The sequence below is a fragment of the Anas acuta genome, chromosome W (genome assembly GCF_963932015.1).
Source record: "Anas acuta chromosome W, bAnaAcu1.1, whole genome shotgun sequence".
In the NCBI taxonomy this organism is placed as follows: domain Eukaryota; kingdom Metazoa; phylum Chordata; class Aves; order Anseriformes; family Anatidae; genus Anas; species Anas acuta.
Genome location: NC_089016.1, coordinates 28,379,394 through 28,402,698, shown reverse-complemented (window position 1 = coordinate 28,402,698; position 23,305 = coordinate 28,379,394). Strand labels below are relative to the sequence as shown.

General features: G+C 44.3%; 1 protein-coding gene across 2 annotated transcripts in view; it reads right to left on the bottom strand.

The window, feature by feature from the left end:
• Nucleotides 1-23,305, bottom strand: part of DCC (DCC netrin 1 receptor) — a 347,209-nt gene that overhangs the window by 256,115 nt on the left and 67,789 nt on the right. Inside the window, exons 2-3 of one of the 2 annotated variants that reach the window (XM_068665176.1) lie at nt 21,720-21,959; nt 18,821-18,916 (exon numbers count right to left, since the gene is read on the bottom strand). The exons of the other annotated variant lie outside the window; for it this stretch is intronic. Coding sequence (XP_068521277.1) covers nt 18,821-18,916; nt 21,720-21,804 — 181 coding nt within the window. The 5' untranslated portion in view covers nt 21,805-21,959. The remainder of the gene's footprint in view (nt 1-18,820; nt 18,917-21,719; nt 21,960-23,305) is intronic. 2 annotated transcript variants of the gene reach the window in all.

Here is a 23,305-nt window from a genome sequence, read left to right as displayed (position 1 = left end):
CAATCTCTACCAGCCACAAATACCAATTAAATGAAAGCTTCCTAACGAGGAGGAAAAAAGGAATTACCTCAGCAATTTCTGTTCACTGAACACAACAGGGCAGAACTCATCTGCACGATGCAGTCTGCCAGCAAAGACCAAGAAATTGCTCTCACGTGAGACTGGGAAGGGGATAAGAAATATATTGATAGCAGAATTGCTACATGAAAAGCTCAATTCTTTAGTCCCAAGATATATTTAACAACTTAAAAAGTCGGGGCACGAAATTTAACCACCTGTAACTAAAACATTGCACAATAACAACAACTTTTGGTCAACTTTTTTTTGCATTTGCTTGCTCCACATAAAAAAAAAAATAAATTAAAACCCTAACGTCCTACTCCAAACCCTCCAACTCCTCATAATAAAGCTGTTTGAAGAAGTTTGCCAGTTCCGAGGGAAAACAGAAGGAGCGGTCCAACATGATATTATTCACTTGAATGAGTTTCCAAATTGCAATGCCTAAGATCGCAAGCGCGGAGTTGTAACGACACGGGAGCCCCTCGGAAATAATTTCGGCTCTGAATATTGCCATACGGTTCTGTTCATTTCGACGAAGGAAACCTACTCATGTGGATAATGCCACGCAGATGGGGCAGTGGCTTTGGGGCCTTTTGCCAAGGCCATGCCTGCTCTTAGGCACCCCTGCAGCTAAATGCCTTCTGATTACAAGCACTTCGAGGAGAAAAATAAAGCCACCTACCAAAAATACTTGAATCCCTTAGATACGGGCTCAGACTTATGCTTCCTGCATCCTATTTCTGTTTGAAGAAAGAAAACTTCTGGAAAACTTAAAATCAGGCCAAGCAAAGGTTCAATTCACGCAATTTCAGGGGAAAAAAGAGCTCTTTAGGGTACACCTTAGTCTGTAAACCACACTTTGAACAGAAAGAAGGCTTCTGGAAATAGTAGTGATGCAAAATATTTCTTTGTATTTGTTAAAGATGGGTATTTTATGTCTTTCTCCACGGCCTTTGGAGACTCAGCTCCCCATATTCCTCAGCTGCTACACATAAATAAAAGCCTGTAGTTCTGGAGGTCCTTGGCTTCCTGTAAAAGGGGAATTGGGAGACAAAATACACAAACTTTGGGTACTGTAATAAGAGCACGTGAATAAAATCACTTGCTGTAGAAAGAACAAAGGTTGGGAGCAAGCATTTTAATTCAAATTGCCGAAGCTTGCGTAGATAAACAGCATTTGATAATTCAGTGAGGTGCTAAAGGGGGTTTTCGCTCCCAAACGGCCCATTTCCACCAATTATGCCAATTAATTAGAAAAAGAGGACAGAATAGAGGTGCTTTGGTTTCTCTATGAACAAGGATCAGAAGAAAGGGAAGCCACTTAACGTTAACAAGCAGCCCTCAAATCTCCCCGGCTGGCAGTCCGTGTAACGTTCATCCCCTACAAATCCCCTACAAAACTAAGCTGTCGCCCCTTTGGGTTAAACATGGACGCAGCCACGTTAAAAAGAGTATGAAGATTTTCATCCTCTTCAACTTGACCACCCGTAACGATTTCCAATAACTATTCTGCCCTTAAAGTCAGAAGGGTACTCGCTTCAAAAGCCGGCAGATATCACGCCTCATTTTTAACTTAATGATGGGATCAGAAAGAAACAACTACGAAGAACAGATCTTCCACCACCATTAAGCAGAAGTATCCCTAAATTAAGCAGAAGCATCGTAAAAAAAAAAGAAAAAAAAGAGGGCACATAGCTTGCTAAGAGCTCAGGGTCCAACGCTGTAGCAACTAAGGGCATCTCATTTCTCTTTTTACATTCAGTAAAATGAGCATTTTTCAGAGTATTGTACGGCAGTTTCCATCATCTTCAAAGATTTTGGCAACAGTCATCATATAGTATTGATTTTTGGCCAAGCCTCAACTTTTTATTGCTGTACCTAGGGTGTAGACACAAGTGTGCATCCCCCGAAAGAGATGGGAATTTAATCCAGGCCGCCTTTGTGTTCCCTTCCTCCAAACTACAGGTTTAAGTCCTCCTATTTATTCTAACCCTGGCTTTTGGGGGAAAAAAAAAAAGAAAAAAAACTTGATTGGGGCCAAAAATCAATTCAATGTTTTCTCTCTTTGTGAAGTCAGACGCTAAAAACGCTAACCACACATTCAGCTTGGATGCATCTCCTGCTTTTCTCATCACTCTGGTCCTTTCTGTATTGTACTCTACTGATGATTTCAGCTCTCATGCAAGCTATAAAAAAAAAAAATACTAGTTACTAAAATACTTTCCGTATTGATTTGTCTTGCTGGATTTTTTTTTTCAAGTTTAAAGCCAAACAAGAAGCAGGATAAGCAACCAGAAGGAAGACAGCGAACCAGAACAAAGCCTATTTTGAGACATCCCCTTGGATAGTGATGCTTGTACTGGGTCTAGAGACGCAGAGCAAAAACTCAAGGAGGAGAATCCAGAAGAGTAGCTGTTGATCACAACGTGCAACATTTGCACCACCAAAATGCTTGTTGTTTGTAATGATTGAGTTTTTTTTTAATCAGATATAAATATGCAAACACATCTGTTCGGCGCAGTTGAGGCTGAAGTGCTTTCACCCCTCCAACAGCTGCATGTTTGAGCCCTCCCCAGCACCACCACTGTAATTAATGTGCACATCCCCAGGCCATTTTTCCCAAACTTCTGATTTTTTTCTATTATTTTCTGCAGCATTGTTGATTTTTCCCCCCAGGAAACAGCATTTGAGGTACCTTCGAGCGCATAAGCCGCCGATGTCATTCATTCACAGCCCTGCCAGAGCCTCTCTAGTAAATATTTCAGCAGGCAAACATTGAGGAGAGATGTAAAGTAATATAGTGCTCTTGTCATTGCCAGGAACTGTTATGAGTCAGTGCTTAGAGGCTTTTTTTTTTTTTTTCTTTGAAAGACATGATATAGATCAGAAGGAACGGCCGGAGCTGGATTAGATATTTCACTGCTGGGTCCTTTGAATAGGCAGACGCTGAATTGAAAGCCAGAGCAGGACAGTTATGAGATGCTAACCCAAAAAAAAACACTATCTGCCTCGGGGTACTAAATCCCATTTGGAAATTACCATCGGTCTTTCCACTAAATCCCATTTTAAGAGCATTCGGAGCTGAAAAGTCCAAATATATCGCGGTTATATAGCAGCTATTAGTAATGCACGCCATACAGCTTTATGAAGTGTTAATAAACTCAATAATAAAAATATATTAATATACAGCCAATTCTTAATTATGAACCGCAATTAGAGGTCATTTGTTTGCTTTTAATCACGCTGAGTAATTGGCTGCCTTGCTTCCCACTGGTGCGTTTATCATTCCTTTAGGGAAGCGGCTTCAGCGTAATTTATGGCCGGAAAGGTTTTATACCTGCTTCACACCTACGTGGACATCCCTGAGAGATACAGGAGTGATTTGGGCTCCCCAGGAACAAAACAGCACCGCCTGGCAGAGTTTGACACCCACTTTTACCCAGGGGCACGGCCGGAGAAAGCAGCTCCCAACCTCTGGGCCGATTTAGCGAGGCGACCCCGCAGGACAACACGACGGGAGGATTTACGGCAGGATTTGAAAGCCATCCAGCAAAACGGAGATGCTGATGGGCCACAGCTACCTGAAAAGACAGCCTGCGATTTACAGTGGTTAAGAGCAGTCGGATATTATTCACCGTAATGCACTTCTGAGTGCAGGGTTTCTGTGCAACGCAACCACGGAGCTGGAGTTTCACCACTCACTACAGAACCGAGCACAATTTCTGCAACAAGGCAAACAGCAAAACCTTTTTGGTGGCTAAATCCACGTGGAATTTATTTCGTGCTGGCTACAAGCTTGCTTCTAAGACACATCCAGGAGCCTATGGATAACCGAGCATCCTGCCAAACACGCTGACCGCTGAACCTCCGGATCTCCATCACGCCGCTGCGAGAAGAGAGACGTGAGCAAGCTGAACCCCCGAGCCCTGGGTCAGGCAGAAAATGACAGACGAGAGAAATCTCCAGGGCGGGAGGAGAAAATGAAGTGCCAGAAGTGGTCACTTAACAAATGAGAAGTTGTCAAGCCAAACAGCTCCGCGGATCTTTGAAGCAAAATGTTTTGAAATTACAGCTTGAGCGTGTCATCGGCTCAGCAGGGCAGGTGGAGTCGGTAAGAGAAAGCTCTGCCCAGCTACACCAGGAGGTTTTAGGACTAATTAAGAGATAAGCAGATAACTGAAGAAGCTTTATGAGTCCTCACTCTGGGCTTCTGTGAAAGCCACCCCGATATAGGAGGAGTCCCCAAACTGGGGATCCTCCTGGGGATAAATCAGGCTTGGAGCTCAGAGCCATGGTGACCGACTGCTTGAGAGGTGACAGCACTTTATTGAATATCAGAAAGACACCAGCTCTTGCTAAATTGCAGGTTTTCTTCTAAATAATTAACACCGAGTGATACAGGGAGCACAGCATCACCAGGACAGGCTGAAGAACAGGGCTTGCTGATTGAGAGGGGAAAGAAATCTGGGAGTGTGCTTACAGTTCAGATGCTTTTATCGACTAAATAACTGCTACTTTTCAGCTTCAGAAGCATAAAACGCTCAATAATATTTTTTTTGAAGAGTCACATGAATATTTGAAGAGGTTTGAATTAAAACTGGAGGCCGGACCCTAATGTTTTTCTGGCCAACCCATACGGAAAAGTGATTTCTCCGTGAGGAAATTCTCTTTGTAATTAAAGAGGCTGAAAACTGCTGCAAGCCTACTGATACACAACACCACGTTAATGGATTCAGAGCTATGAAAACCCAGTGTCTGAAGACCTCATGGTTTTGGTTTTTGCCAGCAAACAGGTGTCAGAGGCATCTAACCATGAAGATATATGGATATAATATGGCCATGCCAAAAAAAAAGAAAAAAGCCTTCTTAAAACAAGCCCTGCAGAGATTAATATTTTCTGTTCGCTGCTTAAAAGATTAGATTCCATTTAAGATAGTATAAAACTCCCAACTTCTTAAAACAAATCCTTATCAACTGGCGGATAATAAATGCTTCCAGAGCCATCGCGTCTGAGATAGCACAAAACAAAAGCACAAAGCAAAGCCCTTCTTTCATGAGCTGATCAGGGAGGAAGCTTTATGTTGATTGGGGACCAGTTTCAAAAAGAGGAGGTTACTGTGTCCTCTAACTTGTGTTTTAGTCTCCAGCGTTTCAGAGAAGCAACAGGAGGCGTCCCAGCTCCAGGCCAGGAGGGCAGGTGCAGCCCTATAGCTAGCAGAGATCCCCTAAAGAAGACTTTACTGATTTGTGTTTTTTTTTTTTTTAAAGGAACTTACCCTATCCCACCAGACCTGCTCATGAGATGCTGCTGGTCAAGCAGAGGCGAGAGCGAAAGGGCCAAAAAAAATCCTTCAGGTTTGTCTTGGACTGAGAGTTGGCGGCAGGATGAAGCAACATTGCTCGCCTAGCTACGGGAAAGGGGAAAAAGCAAAATATTTTCAAACATTTTCAAGCTGTTCTTTGTAAAACAGAGGTCGAGCCACCTCGGGAGAGATCGAAGCCAGAGGTATCCAGCAGCAAATGGGCTGAGGCAGGTGGCAGATAACTCGTCTCCTCCACATCTGTAGTGTACAAGCGGCTTCACTGAAGGACGTAACAGCCTCGTATCAAACACAGCTTTTAAGTGGCAAACCTTACAGAGGAATACACTGCAACTCACTGATCAAAGAGCAGACAAAGAGAAAAAGGAGACTGATTTTGTGCTTTCCTGCATTCCCGTAGCGCAAGGAATCATTATCGCCTCGCCTGCCAGCCAGCACCCGCGACTCCCCAGCGCCCGCTCGCCGCCGTGCTGCCGCTTCAGGCTCCTTCAAACGCCAGGAGATTCCCGACTCACACCCCATAAGGAGCTCGAGACAACCCTGTGTGCATTGATTCCCATTTTGCAGCACCTTGATCTCGCTGCCGGCTCCCCAGCAACATCCACGCACCGCTGGAAGCTGCGGGACCAAGTTCTCCTTCCTCTCCCGGGGCTGGATTTTCATCCTGCTTACACCTACAGATCTGCATCGAGCTCAGGAAGGGGTTGAAGCTCTGGGACTAAACAGCATGCCTTCAGATTAAAAAGATTAGTAAAGATCTGCAAATACAGCTGATGCATTCAATTTTTCAATAGCTGAGCTGAGATTTGACTCAAAACAAGCAGTCCGTCTTCATTCGTGCGGTACGGCCAACAGACACGGACCGCATTTGAGAAATAGAAGGGTGATTTATCTGATCAATAATCACTTTATTTTCAAAATCATAGCTCAGGGGAACGAATGGGAAACTGTCATCAGCACCTGAACTAAGATATACTGCCTGCATCTCCAGGCAGTGGAGACTGCTTTCGAAACCAACTCTTATTTATCGCAGATGAATGCCCGAGCCGTTAAATGGGAAACACCATCTCCTACCTGGCTCACCCGCTTCTCCTGAGCTTCAAATCAACCAAACGGGCAAGTTTGCAGAGCGGCTGCCAAGGAACCTTGCTTCAGCAGCCTTGACTAATGTCAAACAAAATGTCAGAGACTCCGGAACCGCTCTTGGCAAGGCGCAAGATGGAAGCCGTCCAAAATCCAAGCAGCTGAACGCGCGGCACAATGGGACTGATGCGTTGCATATTGAGTCGTGTCAATGATTACATGTAATTGTATCATTACCTAGAGTGAAATTAATGGAAGTCACCATTCAGGGGGAAAAAAAGAGAAATTAGCTTGTGAAGGAGCGTAATGAAAGATTTAAGTTGAGGAAGAAAATCAGCCCCATTTTTTAAATTACTATTTATAGTGCCAGCAAACACGCCACCCAAACCCTGCTTGTCACTTGGGCATGAAGACTTGCAGCCTCCTTCAAACCAGCATTACTCTGAAGTCAAGCATGAATAGCCAGCTTTCACCCCGAGATCCAAAAATAGAAGAAATACAAATTCTTGGTCAACAACTTTGCGGGATCCATGCGAAAAAACAGCGCGTAGAAGGTCTTTAACAAGTTGTATTCAACTGCTAGTCGAGCATCACACAGCACAAAGGGAATTTCATCACCCAAAACACAACTGCGTGGGGTTTCAGGGATCAAAGCTACTCGATAATTGGTCAACAGAAGTTTAAAATTGATTATTAAAAGAAAAACACTGCTACTGTTGAGAAAAAAAAAAGATGAACTTGACATCGTTATCATGCAACGGGTCCTATATGAATGATGCAACTTACTTATGGCTCTGAAATAAGTTTGAGCAAGTCCAAGCAAACCATTTTATCTTAACTAAGTTTAAATTATTGCTTTGTTTCTTACCTATAAGTTCAGGTTCAAGACATTCAAGGGCTCTGCTTCTTCCACATTTACTGATTGGGCATGAGCAGCATTCAGGTAGCAGCGCTCAGCTTCGCACAAGTCCCTTACAACTTTCAAAGCCCTCCCCAAGGCAAAAATGAGTTGGAAGAACATCTCGTGTGGCTTTTAAATGTAATGAGGCAATGGGAACTCATCTGAAGGCCTTCCAAGGCACGCCGAGCCAGCTGGAGTCTTCCCTAAGAGCTGTGCACGGACTTCTTGATGTGCCCAATCATTTCTAGAAATAACCTAGACACGCTGCCACTTTTTTCCCCCCTCAAGAGCAACCTCTTGGATGAACAGAAAAGTTTACGCATCCTGTACACCGCCCAACAGCATTGTTCAACAGTTTCATAGCCTGTTGCTGTGAATAGCCAAAAAAATTTTACCCAGTTTTGATATAAAATGCTTTCTGACATGAATTTTGTCCAAATTGGCATACCCTGCGGTTTTTGGTTGCAGTAAAATGAGCTTTCACCTGATTCTGATACGAAGCCGTGAGTCAACTCACTTTTGAGGCTTTTACTAAGCCTCAAAGAGAACAAGATTTTATAGAACCAGATTTTATAACTTGAGTTCACAGCATAATTGAGTTGGTAAGGTGCTTGCTCACTGCTTGCAAAACAGCAGATCCTTGTACTCAGACATTTATGTTAATATCAAACCATAGTCTTTTAAACCACTACAGTTAAAAAAAAAAGTCATCCAGTGGTTCATGGAATCATAAAGTCATTACGTTGGAAAAACTCATCAAGATCATCAAGTCCAACCATCAACCTGACCTACCAAGTCCCATCACTACACCACGTCCCGCACCGAAGATGTACCCGGGTTGAAGGCATGGTTTTTCTAGGCTTAATTATCACTTGAAAAAGCAATTTTAATAACCAAAACCCTTGCATACATGAAAAACATCGCTCATCTGCTGCAGAAATTCCTAAATACAGAAGTCAACCTGGAAAGGAAACGTGAATAATGACGACAGCTCAACGAGCAAAGTGGCACTGAAGGAATCACCCAAGTGGACTCCATGCCATAAGCTACTCGCTCTAAACCTAAAACATTTATTTTAAAACAAGGGGTTGGGATCAAAATGTTCTAAAAATTGATTATCACTTTCAAGCAGGGCTCCAAGTGCTAGAACACGCTCCTCTTTTCCCTCGTTCCCATAAATAATTTTAAGGGGAACTGTGGAGCCCTGCGGTAAAACTAATATTTTAAAAGTTTCATCCCCTGCTAAGATCCCAAACTTCTCTGCTGACCCCGTTTTTCTTAGGTCTGTATTGATTTTCCAATTAAAAATTTATCAGGACTCAAGGAAGTAATAAAGCAGCCGGTGCCACCGTGGGAGACCCAGAGATGAAAAAATAACCTCGGTTTCGGAGCTGGCGATGGGTTAGAGCTAGCGAGAGGAGGAAATGCATAAAGTATCTAAAAGGAGGCAACAAAATTGGTCCATCACAACAAGAACGAGAAAGGAGAGGGAGGAGGAAGCAGAAGACAATCAATGGAGTTGGATTTCTAGCGAAAAGGTTAATGAAATCTTCTGCTGACTTTTACTCTGGGAGTCCCTTTTCCTAATGTAAATATATAAAGTGCCCTTTTCGGAGGCTCGAGGCGCACGAGTACCTGGTGCATACCAAAACACCCCACAATAAATCATCGCTTCGCTTTCTGAAAGGCAAAGTGGTACAACTGCCTAGCAGTTGACCCGCAAATAAATCTCAACAGCCAGATATACCCATTTCTTCCCGGCACCGTAACTAACCTGGATGCATTTTTTCTCCCCTTTAAGAAAAAAATGAATTTTATAAGAGAATTCTGGCTATCGAAAAGGATCTGCACGCACAAAGCTGTTCGGAGAGCAGCCGAGTCGCTTCCCCAAAGCTTAAAAAACACAGTTTTATAAATCAGAGGGCATAATGAACTTGCACGGTATCATCTCAAAGGTCAAGAGCAACATCACAAGAGCAGTGCTGTCTCCAGCCATCCTTTCAGGCGAGCCTCAGCCTTTGCATGCTTATAACTGATGGGTAAAAAAAGATTTAAGTTACCCCACGTTGATCTGGAACAGACACTGGGGGGGGAAATCCACACACATAACACCAGCACCCACAGAAGTGATTCTGGCGATTGAAGAACAAGAAAACCCCAAATCCAGCCTCCCATTTGTTTTGGCTACCTCCAGTAACAGCTCGATCCTCGTTGCCCTTCTTGATTTTGAAAATTAGAGTCCTCCTGCTACTAAAATAATCGCGCACGGAGCTGGAAGAGGTGTGGGGCAGGAGGTGGGAAAAGAAAGAGGAAAATGATTGCACTTTTTTTAAGCAACATGCCAACAGCCACAGGTTTTCACATGCTTGAATAGGAACCTCTCACGTGGAAAATCAAAACTGAGGGATGCGGTTTCTTCGCAGAGCTGATCTTGCCTTCTCTCGCCAGACACACACAAATGCATACGGCGATCCAAACAGCATTACGAGGTGCTTTGTTCAGCCTCAAAAATGGATCGTAACATCTTCATCTTCCGAAGAGGCAGCAACCACACCCCTCCAGCCATAAAGAAAGCATTGGGGGTTTTTCAGTGAGGATTTAAGGCAGTGAAGAAGCAGGGGAGCTGGATTCCCAGCCCCTGTGCTGGTGTTGCTCTGGGAAAGATGGAGAGGAGGCGCAAGAGCCACAATTATAACACGTTGATAGACTATATTCCTCCAAAATCAAGCAGGCTTAAGCACCCCGTACACCTCCCACCACCTAGAGCTTGCTCACATGTTTGTGTAGGAAAAATTGTGTAAGAAAATGTTGTAGACCCAACACAAGACAGCTCAGTCTTCAAGATGATCTGTTCTCGTGTTTCTTTGGACATGCCCATACCATGGAGGAGTGAGCACAGGAGATGTTCCAATAACTTTCCAAATAAAACATTTATTAGAGCAAATATTATTCTGCTGGGTTTATCCGATAAGAAAAAATACGCTCGGTGTTCCCACTTCATTTCTTTCTTTCCATTCAGAGTTTTTTTTTTTCTTCCCTCTTTGATGACCTTGCTTACAGAGCTAAGTGCTGGTCCTGGCATGACAAATAGCATCGAGAAGGGGATGTCGTAGGGTTTCAAAAGAAGACAAGATCAGAAATCATGCTTGCATATCCCATAGAACAAAGCCAAGCAATTCATCAGAAGGAATCAAGAAGGATCGCTCACACCTTGTTCTTAAAATTGGTCACAGCCAGTGGGTTCATTACCCAGCAAGAGCTGTTTTCCCAAAAATTAGCCTTCAATGACCTAAGATCAGAAAGATGTTGAGAAAAAGGCTCATGGTTTGTCCATCTTATTCACTTTGATTTACAGAAATGCATCATAAAGCTCAAAACACGTTTTTTTCCTAAAAAACAGCAGTTACCTGACCCTGGTTATCTAAATCCTCCCCAGCAGGGGTCACTGAATAACAAATATGTAATAAAACAAAGACACGGCCAGTTCATCTCCCAATATGTCCTCGCCGCCTCTTAATCCGATGCTTACGTAGTTTCCCCTCCAAATCTAGAATTCCTCACGTGAAAGCCATTAGGGAAATTAGGAGTTAAACCTGACACATCCAGCTCCATCACACATGCATCATTAACACAACTTATACGAATTCCAGATCAGCAGGTGTCCATCACATCCCGCATAATAAATCCAATTTAACCTTCGGAACAAGAAATTACGAGAAGAGCCATTATCTAGTTTTGCTTTTTCTTCTTCGGAGGATCACACAAAAAAAAAAGCAGAGTCTCAGCTGGTGTAAATTAGCATAGCTGTACACTTTGGCCCAAGACTTCAGACTTATGCAAATATTTACCATCTGGGGATCTGACCCAATCCCTCAAAAATAAAGGCAAAATTGACTCGTGGTGTAAGCTACCTAAATATAAAGCTCAACGTTCCCGAAGATCAGAGGAACATTTGCAGAAAAATCAGGGTATTTTTAAAGGATGCTTTAACTTTTATATCAGTTCTTAGCAAATAAGCATCAGCAGCTTCGCCACCTCCCATCTGCAACGCGTGCCCCTCGCTCTCTCTCAGCCAGAATTTCAACATTTGCTTCATCTTCCCAAAACAAACCCAAAAAAAAAAACCAAGTGGGAAACTTTCTGCTCGGTAAATCACATTTAAGCTTTGCATTAGAGACGAAAAACGAGGTGTTTCTCCGTGAGAGTGCTCGAGAGCCAACGTTTCTATTCGCTTTCCTAATAAAAACGCACTTCTGAGTCGCATTGTTGGAGCTGAAGTGGTGCCCATTGTTTCCTCACTAGCTCTATCAAGGGCTCCTGACAGATGACCCATGCAGGGCTCGCTCCTTTGTCTTCCACCCTCTTATCACCCTTAATTTTTTCCCCCTGAAAAGGGGCAATCTGCTTGGCCTACAGCCTCCCTCCTCCTCTCGGGGTAGCAGTTGGCGAGCCGGGGGTCTCCTCCTACACCCCCTTGGCTTTTTTTATGCAGAGCGTGTCTGCCTCCCAATTATCCCAGGAGAACTTGTGCATAAATTAGTCGAGATTGTTACCGAAGCTGTCAGGCAGAAATTGTTCTGATTTGCCACAACTGTCAAGCCGAGGGAGGGGGGCTCGGCGGTAAGCTTTGACACGCCGCCGCCGCTCAAAGGAGGGATGGATGCAAATGCTGCCTCCTGCCAGGGGGTTGTCCTGACGACTCCTGGCCATGCCGGCGAGATAATAACCCACGCACATACCCGCTGCTGCCTTAGAGACCGCCGTCAGCCAGCAGAACCGTCTTCTGGAATCGGAATTGTCTTCTGGAAGAGGAATTAAATCGTAATAAACCGGTGTCTGGACAAAGATTGGCTAACCAGTTCTGTCCTCGAAAAAGATTTAAGATTTAACTTGGAGCAACTGCACCTAAACCACATCCCCGTGCCATTTAATGCCAGTTTGGCATTCCCCAGGGGGGTAAAGTTCAGCCTAGACACTGATTTACAAAAGAAACCAAGAAAAGAAACCAAGCCCAATATTGCGCAAAGCTGACTCGAAGAGTCTATAAGTTACAAAACCTCAGAAGACAAACGTTGCACTCCTAGTTCGAAAATTGTGTTGAAAACAGTCATTTCCCATTTCCACAGCCAGACCTGGGTGTTGCATCCTGCTACCACTTAGCTAGCCTGAAAAGAGTTGCACCAGCACCGCGAGTTACCAGCAATCCACAGCCAGCCATCAGCACGCTGAGGGAACAGAAGAAAAAAGGTTAAAAAGAGCAATTTGGGGCCAAGGACAGAACAAAGTGGCCTTGAAATGCTTTTCTAATTGGAAACCAGAAGATATCACCCATCTGCAAGAAGTGCGTCCCCCCCCAACACAAATTGTTGCATTTTCCTTCCTGCTAAAACATGAAGTTTCCGAAGGCAAATCAAGAAGCATTTCCGAAATGCTGGATGGAGGATGGATCACCCCTTAACCTTTATGAGCAGCTATTACGCTAATAAATAGTTTTATTATGAACCCACAGGCACAAAGGGCCAACTCCAAAAAGTGGCAAAAGGTTAACCTGTTCCTCGCCCTTTATACGCAGAGAACCATACAGGTATCTAACATCTTGCAGTCTTGACATGATTTCCGAAGGAAAAAAGAACAGAATAAGATCACCAGTATCAAAAGACGCCCTGACATTACAGAACAAAACCTTTTTATTTTCTTTTTTGCTTCCCGTAGAGTTACGTTTCACATTATCAGCACATGAACATATTGCTTTGCACGTGCCCCAACTCCAGAAAACTTCATTTCCTGATAAATGACTTCCCATTTTCGTCTGCTGCCACCTCATTGATTCCTCCTCTCCCCATTAAGTCACCTTCTCCAGCATCAGCTGCCAACCAAAGCCTCAACACGTTTTCCTCAACACATTTTGCTCGGGAGCAACCAGTCCCCAAAGCCACAGAGTGGACATGCTGCTGCTGTCCCCAACACATCTAAAATGCACATATATGGCTATTCTGTACTCAAATATTGATTTTTTTTTATTATTGTGTAGGAACTTAAACCCTTCTTGAACACCCATCTCTTTTTCAAGAGCAGCTGCAGTTGGAAGACATTGAAAAATTGGCATGGAGAAGGACTTGTAGACATGCAGAAGAGTGAAATTAGTCTTGCACTGTAGGAAGACTGAAAAAAATTGAGAAAGTACCTTTATATAGGATGCTTAATGATTTCAGAAAATCCTGAAGGTTATCAAAATTCCTCAAAGTTATCAAAATTCCTCAAAGCGTTATACTAGCTTCAATATTTTAACACCTTCAAGTCAAGACCTTCGTGAAATGAGAACTCCATGTGCTGCACAGCTTTGTCCAGCAGCCTGTCCGCTTCCCAAATACATCCATGGGAATACTGCTATTTCCATTTTCTGATGAAACTAGACCAAAATTTTCTTAATTTAACTAACAAAACCCTCAAAACTAACACTAGTTAGTTTACATCTCCTCTTTCTGAGGAGTACCCCATTGATATGGATGGAGTGGAAGTGCTCAAAATGATTCCGACTCCTTTCCTTGTCCTGTTTCCCTCCCCATCCCCTTCCAAAAACCAAAATTAGTCGCTATTTTTCTCCTTGTGACCACAATGAACAATTCTAGACTGGAAGATTGAAGTCCCGAGCCTCCACTTACAGACATTAGGAAATAATATCACCAAAAATCTATTTTCTTTACTGCGAGAACACCTTGCCCTAGCGATATTGGCTTATTATTTAGCGTTGCTATCAGGCACGCAAACCTAAACGCCAGCAAGGTGTTTGACACCAGGTTTCTTGGGGAAATTTGTCCTGCTCAATGGAAGCCAATTCCACCAAGATCAAAGCTTCCAACGTGCCGCAAGGATTCTGCCGTCCCGTCCTGAAGCTGCGGAAGAATATTAATTAGGATTTGTGCTGTCAAATGTCAGGGAAAAGAGACCAATTAAGCACTTGAACCCGCCTCCTCCAAAGGAGGTTTTATAAAGACAGGCTTTTGATTAAGAACTAGTTTTGTTTTTCCACTAATTAAAGTTTCTTATGACTTGTGTTGGGTTAAGGAGTTACTTGTGCATATACCTATGTTATTACCCACACATTTAATTTTCTAGAATGTCTTTGACGATGCCTTCGCCAGTCCCTGCTCCAAAGGGGCTATCCCACAAGTTGTCTGCCTGTCCCACTCACTCAGAGCTACCCCAAGGAGCTGCTTAAATCCCATTTCTGGGTTCACACACCGTTTCTGGAATAACCCCAGAGCCTTAAACAAATGCAAGAGGTATTCTTGGCTCAACCATGGGCTCTGAAAAGTAAAGTGTGCTGTGGGCTGCCATCAGGCCAGCCAAAGGCATTTTTGCTCGGAGCAGGTCCAGCCCCACATCCCAGCTCCGATTCGGTTTTCGGGGCTAAGAATTGTAGAGGTAATTTGTACTGAGACACCCTGCTGAGAAAAGATGATTTAATGGAAGAGCTCACCCCGGCCGACGTCTCGCTGGGGTGAGGCAAAGGCTAACGAGAAGGCTGGCTGAAGGATCAAACCTCAGCTTCACAGCTTGCAGGGAGCCACCTCGACTGGAGAGCCTGCTAGCAGCAGGAAACCCGCAAATCATCCCGATGCCAGAGCCAGGAAAGACACGGTTGGAAGGGATATTCTAGCTTCATTTCTCCATAGCCACCTTCAAATCCATCCCCTGACTCCCTTAGCTCTGGAATAAAGGATGGAAGACGATTCCTCCAAGCCTCAACTTGGGCAGCATTAAAAGCGCTACCCAAGATGCTGGCCAACGTCAAGAGCTGCCACCCAGCAGCAGAATCCCACCGTGCTAAAGGACAAGGCTCCTAGGGGACGCGGCCACAGATCCACGCTGCTGGAGGAAGCTTTTCAACAGGACTGCACCTCGCTGCCTGCCTCGGGGAGCCAGCTGCTTTCCCAGGCACGTAGCCGCTCGCCCGTCCATCCCAAGGATCGATGGTGGATTTATGAAGCCCGCGCGAAGCAGGGTTTTCTTCTGCTCAAAAGAAAGAACAAAGCCTTTTTTTTTTCAGGCTCCTCTCAGCAACCTGGAAGCTTAGGGGGAATAGAGAAAAAAAAAAAGAGAAGCGGGATGACAGCAAGAGTACATTAAATACTAAAGAGAAGAGAGGGCAATGAATTTTGTGGCCAAGCGTGGCTGCCTTCCAGCACAGCGCGGAGATTTTCAGCAGCCAGCTGTAAGGGAATAAGTAAAAGAGCAGAAGGAAGAGCTGCTGCTTCTCGGGTGGAAGGGGTTCCAGGATTCGTAACCCCTCTGGATCAGAAATTGAAGGATACAGCTCTAAATTCAGCCCAAACCCCTTCCTTTGTTCCACAGCTAATTGAGAGGCCAACCTGGTAACAACATAGGGTGGAAAAAAGGGAGGATTCATCCCTCCTCCCTTCCCAAAAGGACCTGTGGTGGTCACAAGTCAAATATTTTGCTTTTTGGCTGCATGTGACCAGCCAAACACTCCAGGTATTGAAGTGATAGGTTTGATTCCTGCACACCTACAGCTCACAGGAGATGAGGTTCAGCTCCTCGACGCGATGCCAACGCTCAATTAAACAACGAAGCCACCTAAACTCCCCGTACCTTTGAGCAGGGTTAATTCCCCATCACCGGGCATTATCTTGCAGATAGCCAATAATCCTGCAATACGAAACAGCTCGTGAGACGGGGAGCCAAAACCAACCTAACACCACGGGCCAACAAACAGAAGAGGGGAGATCTGCTCTTGGCAGCATCCCTCGCGCAGGTTCTGGTTGCAACCCAACAAAGATCACTGCATGAATTGGACCGGGTATCCATCACCAAGCTCTCCACAAGCAGATATCCATGCAGGTACGTCAGCCAGCCTTAGAATAAACATCAGATGATCCAAAAAACAGCAGCCAGACCCCTGGATGCCTTCCAGATTTCCACGCGCATCTGCTCCCCAAATGCGCAGCAACCAGGGCTGCACAGCTTCAATATTTGGTACAATTAATACGCAATTAAACTTCGTATCGTTACAGTTGTGTTCTCAGAGGTGTTTTCTTATTGTTGTAACATCAACAAATCCCTTTTTTCCCCCAGAACGTGGCTTAGTGACTGGTATCACCATGCATACCTCTACTAGTTACGCTATAAATTACTATAAAAACAGCTAAAAAACATCCTGATATATTTATTTCTCTCTCCAAACACTCTCCCTGAGTGGTTTGCCCACCCCTACAAGTACCAGGGGTTTTCATACAGGCTGCTCAAACCCTCGCAGACGAGAGCATCGCCTCCTCCCTGCATGCCAGGGGGTGGGCAGAGCTCCCGGGGAGCCTGCCAGGGATTTCATTAGGATGCAGAGCAGACAGAGCAGCCCCTTGGTGGCTCTTCCCTTGTTTATTTAGAGCTGCGACTTCGCAGCCCGTGGCTTGGTTTGGTGGTTAGGTTTTTCTGTCGTTCCCCCCCCCAAAGAAAAAAAACAACTCCCATTTGCATGATGATGTGCGCTGCGCAACTCCACCAGCACCATCTCCGAAGACTTTCTGCACTTAAACTAATGGCCCATGTCATACATCAACGCGAATAGCAATGAAGAGGTGTCAGGAAGATCTCCGTTTTGAGGCCTTTTGTTCTACGGGACTGATTTATGAGGCAGTTATCTAATAAAAAGCTCTTACCAGCTTTCAGACGACCGGGGAAGTGTTGCCTATTCCGACCCGACCCCCTTTCTTTAATGGATAACTTGGACTCGGCGCTCATCAACTCCTTCCTGTGACTGATTCCTCAGCCCTTCTGCATTTCCTAGGCTGCAGAGCTGCAGAAATCCCCAAAATTTTGCAGAAATCCTCAGCTTTTTGCAGACTGAGTTCTGTTCCAGTTATCATAACTTAATCAGGAGTCAAATACCTAAAATATTGGACTCTATGTCAGCAGACAGAGGGCATTCAGCCTGGGGATGCTCGGTAGTTTCACAGCAAATCCGAGGCCGTGTAAATGGTCCTTAATCCCCTTTCAGTTCAGGCTCAGCTACGTGGCTCCTCCTTGCATTTACCAGGGGTTGATGTTATGAGTAGAGTCTCTGCTAACGAGCTAGGGAACAAATAAAAGACCAAAAGCTTCCCCCATCAAAAGAAAAGCTTGATTTAAGGCGTTACAGCTAATCTAGCGCAACACCCGTAGCAAAACGGAGGCATTAAAGACTCAGCTCTTTCAGGATTGTGGCTATAATCAAATCGTATTGGTGACATCTCACGCTTTTATGTCAGAATTACTGCTCTCGGTTTACCACCGGCTCTAAATCTCACCAGAACCAGGCCTTTCAGTGGCTTCCCAGACACGTTTATTGCGGGGATGGCATCAAAAGCTTCAATACACCAAAGTTGAAAGACACAGAAACCAGAAGCACGGATCCCAAACTACGGGGTTCAACAGGCTCCAAGCAGGATTTGCTTCCGTAATCAACAGAAAAACGAGCTCAAGTTGCAAGGACATCAACCTGAATTCCCCAAACGTTTATAAAGCCAGCTCTGGAAGCTGTCTTAGGTGGAAATAATGGCTTAATATTAATAACGCTGCTTTATCCCGACAAGAGGCTGAGCAAATAACCCGGCCCTTCCCTGGGAAATCAACTGGAAATCAAACCTGCTTCTGGACCCCTTTTTGGGAGCCCCACGAAGAATTAAGGTTATTTAAAGAGCCTCGGAGAGAAACCTTCCAAAAATGGCAAGGGTCATTTCGGAGGAAGCCCTGTTGCTAGGAGACCCCGATGAAAATCAAAACAGCCTTTATGTTGGTTATTTGCAAGAAAAAAATAAAATCACAAGTGTCCAACAAGGAACGCACTCAGGACTGAAGTTATTGGCATCCCCCGTTAGGCTTCGATGCTGAACGGAGGTTAAAATCTAGAGCTGGAATAATCGGGAGCTAGGTATTCCTGATTTAAATGCCTCGTCCTGTAGATATTCAGCAGGACCTCAGCATCCAAATGAGGGATTTAGCCTTGGAGCTCCACCAGCTGATGCCCAGATTTTGGGTCCCAGAGGTCCAACCTTCGGCCAGCATCAGACCCACGCCAGCGGTTCCTTTAGGAAACAGCTCTCCAGATGATGATACTTCCAACTTTAGGAGTATTTCTTCTCTAACCACGTGGAACTTCATCACCGAACACTCACACAACCTATTTAAACGAGACACAGGCTGGGGAGCAGAAAAGAGCTCCCATTTTCCTCCTTCCCCAGTTTTCCCCGGTTTTGCGCTCCAGACGATCCAAGCCTCGTTTTACCCAAGAAAAAAATACGAGGTTTCATCATTTCATCACCTAACAGCACTGCTGAACGAGCTTTAATTTACAGCCTTAAAAAAAAAAACCCTAGGTAGCTGGTTGAGAGGCAAAAAAGGAGGGACGTGGGTTAATGGAAAGAGGCGAGGGTTCAAGCGCTCAGCACGGCGCGCTCACCCTTTCGGAGTGCTTCAATTCCGCTACACAGCCCGGGAAATTTATTCCTGCAGTCATGCATGGAGGATTTAAGGCTGGTAGGTTTATATTTACGGCCTGTTGCAAAAAAAAAAAAATCAACATCAGTAGCTTTGCTGCAGAGGTGCTTTGCTTGAGAAAATTGAGATTTTTTTAATTAGAACAAAAATAAAATCTGAAACGTTACACAAAGACATCCGAAAGTTTTTTTGTATGGTTACTGAAGTGCTTCAAGGTCATATTTGTTGTATAAATAAGTGAACTTCTTACTCTCCCAGTATAATATATAAGATTTAATTCAATTTGTGTGATTTCTGCGCACACATTGTATTAAATCCACGCAACCAAGAAATAAATGCAGAGTGCTGGGTTTTACAAAAGCCGTATCACCTGGGATGGTTTTGAAGTCCTACTGGATTTCAACGTGCTTTAGCATTAGGAATTCAGCATTTATGGACTTACTGGGTTCTGGTACTTTCTCCACCTCCTTTTTTCCCTCAATTATTTCGCCCTCAAGTCCCTGAGAGCTGGACGAAGTCCACTGCAGCCCTCGTTGCCAGCCCACAAATCAATGCAGGAGCCGTGTTTGCCATTTTTTAAACCAAGTAATAACATCCTGCTAGTAAGCAAACAACGGTGGCAAAGACAAATTACAATGACAATATTGGATGGGACTTTTAAAAAAGGATGCTAAATTCAAGAAGAGTTCCTAAATGGCCATACTGACCATATTGAGGCAGCTGAGGGTATCCTACCTCCTGGGTTCCTGATTTCTACAATCCTTTTTCTTATTTCACACGCAGCAAACTATGCTCTGACGCCTACTAACACAAGAGGTATTAATTCATTCCCCTTGGCTGGCCATGCCGGGCACTGCAACGCTCTTTTAAAACCTGCAGTGACAGCAAGGAAGTCACATCCTCATAGCCCGGCAGAGACGTTATTCATATGGGGAATTGTTTTTAAGTCTTGTCTCCTCGTATCAGGTACATCCTTCTCTTCGTAAGCACGTTAGGGCACGCACCAGGAGCCAAGAAGTTGTGTGTTTTCTTACCACAAGGGGAAAAAAGGCATAAGTAGATTTAAAAAAATGTAATTTTATTACCTTTCTTGAGGATTTCTGTCTAGGCATGTTGGGTACAGATTGAAAGCTTCTAGCAGAGCACGAGCCATGTTGCCAGTGAGCATCCTCACCTCTTAGTCTCATTTGTTGGCATCACGATGCAGTGAATCATGCATGTCCCATCCCATCTTTGTCACCCCAAAACGTTCCCATTTAGATTTAGATCCCAGCAAGGATGCTGTAATGGGATTTCCCATGTTCCAGTTTGTTCCCACTACGAAAGACTCCAGCTTTGCCTTCAACTCTCCCATCCTACATCACACCAAGCCCGAGGACAAGCACTCCAACTTACTTCCTACAGGTTGTCCATAGAAAAATCCAACAATTCTTTCATCTTCTGTTACAAACCTTACCTTGCCATCAAGATTTAACAGCCAGATCAGCTGCAGGATGACTGAAACCCCCTTGGTTTGTCCCAAGACTGGGGGCAGGATGGATGGATGAGAACTGGGATTTGTCTTTGGGGCGACACCAACTCTCCGGAGTTGAAACATTTCAGCTATTCCCTTTAGGAAAACGTCCCCACCGTAATTTTTCTGTCAATTACTGCAGGGCTGATTGAATTTAAGAGGCAAAGCTTGAGCCAGCCGCTAATGGGCAGCTGGTTTAAGGAGCACCAAGTGTTTAACATATCCACAGGCACACGTCCATCATCTCCGCGCAGCTCCGGAGAAGCAAATGGTGTGGGAACACACCTCCCATGAAAGCTGGGCTATTTTTTTCCCCCAGCGAAAGCTTTGTCAGATGTAAATACGAGATGAAATACCTGCAATTGCATATGCATTACTGTACTTTGCAGCTTGCCCACGTCACATGGGAATTGCCTGACAGACCCAAGAGTGAACTAATGGGAAGAAAACCCCCTCAAGACCCCCTCTTTCCTTTCAATTCCTCCCTCTTCCTGCCCTTATTCTTCCACATCCTCTTTTTTTCTTTCATTCTGCTGCAGTTGCCCCAAAATACAGCAAGGACACGAGACGGTGCCAGCTCTAAAATAAAAAAAAACCTCCCTGGGACGGAGCCGTATACATAATTTATGGTGCGTGTGCTGTTGCAGAAAGCCTCGTGCGCAGCCCCGCATTTTGATATTAAATGGACCTGATTAGTTGGGTACTTCATCAAACCCCAGTCAGCAATAATCAGCTAATAAAAGTTTAACGACGTATGGCCCCGAAAGTTGCACCACCGTGATTTTGCTCCGTTACATCAAGAAAGACAACACAGAAGGGATTCTCTCCAGGGTAGCCTAAGGAAATTATTAACTACTACGCGTGTTGCAAAGACTTCTCCGAGTTAAAAGCAGCTTAAAAGAGAAAAAGTGCTAAATTTAAGCTTGCGGTTTCCACATTAAGCTAATTTCAACGAAAATGAAAGGGTTTGAACCTAATTGACTCTGGGAAGTTCCTGCTTTAAGGTGTCACTGAGCTCTTTGGCTCTTCAATTCTTTTTATTTTTTGAGTGGGGAATGTTTCATGCTTCCCCCAGTCCTCAGAGATGTCCGCAGGTAACATTAAAAGCTTCCATAAAATCTCCAAAAGAGAGCACCTTTAAAAACATTTAACTTCAAATATAAATGTTTTTAAGTGCTCTGCCCCAGAAGGGGGTTTGAAATCTCTCCCTTGGCTAATATTAAAATTCCAGGCTTGCCATTTAACCACTCGAGTGCCTTCGGATGGCTAACAGAAACCCTGGGAATTGACATTTATTCAACCTAAGAACACACAATTTGGATTTTTTTCCCCCATTCCCTGCTCTTACCGCTTCGGAGATCCCAGCGGGGGATCCCTCGAAAACAGGTTGCCGTTGGCATGTGCCAAACTGCCCTCAGCGAAGGATTTGGCATTTCCAGTGACAATTTAGTTGCCGGGCAATTTGCATAATGCCACACGCGGCCCGGGATCCGTGTCAAAACACAAAAGGCTCCCTAAACCTTCTGGAGCATCAGGAAGCATTGGGAGACCCGAATCAGGAGTGGCAACCAGGCTGAGATGGAGTCACCTCCAAAAAATCAGAGCTTTTTATAAATATTACATAGAAGAATAATACATAAATATCATATATAATAAGTATTGTATAAAATAATATATAAATATTGCATCTAAAATATATATTACACATAATATATGCTATATATTACATATAATCATATATTAGATATAATTATATATAGTAATACATAAAAATTTATATAAAATTATAATAGTCCTATATTGCTCAGACCAACAGATCTCTTCTGGGTGTTTCTCAGCTAGCAGAAAACCCCGATTTAAGAGATGTGTAGGAAAAAAGCCCAATTTAAGAGATTTGTAGAAAAAAACCCTGATTTAAGAGATTTGTAGGGATCCATTCTCTATTCTCTTACCTATCCAAGGCACCCTTTGAAGAGCTCCAGACAAACCTGTGTGCACAGAGGGTGGCTCGAGCACGACTGCTTTATAATCCTCCCAACTTCAAAGGAGCAGAATTACTCGATTAAAATGCTTTGTAAAAGGAATAAAATAAAACATCCATACACATACTATATAATTAGAGGTGGGTGATTAGTAAAAGAAGCCCACTCAGCACTTTTGCAACGTATTTTGCTGGCAGCTGGTGTAAGAGCACCAACTATTTATTTTGCTCTAAGTTTTAACCTACAGCAAGACTCGAAAATCAGCTTTAAAATCTGCATTTCTCTGAAGTCCAATCCACCCGAGCAGGAAAACCTATCCCGCGAGTCCCTTGGAAGTGAGGGATTGATCCATGGGGCTGTAATAACCTTGCGCCTTGTGCATCTCATTCACTGCACTGGGTCATTTAAACTTGGCTCCCATTTAGGATCAGTGCATCCTACAACAAATATCCATCCTTCAACCCTCCCAGATAACATTAAAGAACGGGTTCACAAAGCATTTTCATCCAAAGCAGGTGGGAGTGATGCCACCCAAGCACCTCGTCTTCCCCTCCACCCAGTTTACAAGGGCTGGAAGCATCACACGAGCAACCTACAGAGCCAACAAAACCCCTCTGGTCGTGGCTTTGACCACATTTGGGGTCGGAGAGGATTTCAGAGCACACATCTTCCACGGCACAAGGCTGGGAAGCGCTTTCCAAGCAGCCCTTCAGCAATAAACACCCTCAAATACTCCAGCCTCCCACGTAACATCCATCCATCCATCCTTTTTTTTGTGCAAATTACAGGTTAGGACCACTCCGACTCCGCATTAGGCAACGCACAAATGCCCCTTTTAAAGGGGGAGGAGATTCCCATCACCGGCAACCAAGCACAAGGCGACGGTGTAAATAAAGGAGTTAAAATAAAGGAGTTCCACTAAATTACAGTGGTGTCACTGGAGACAAACGTG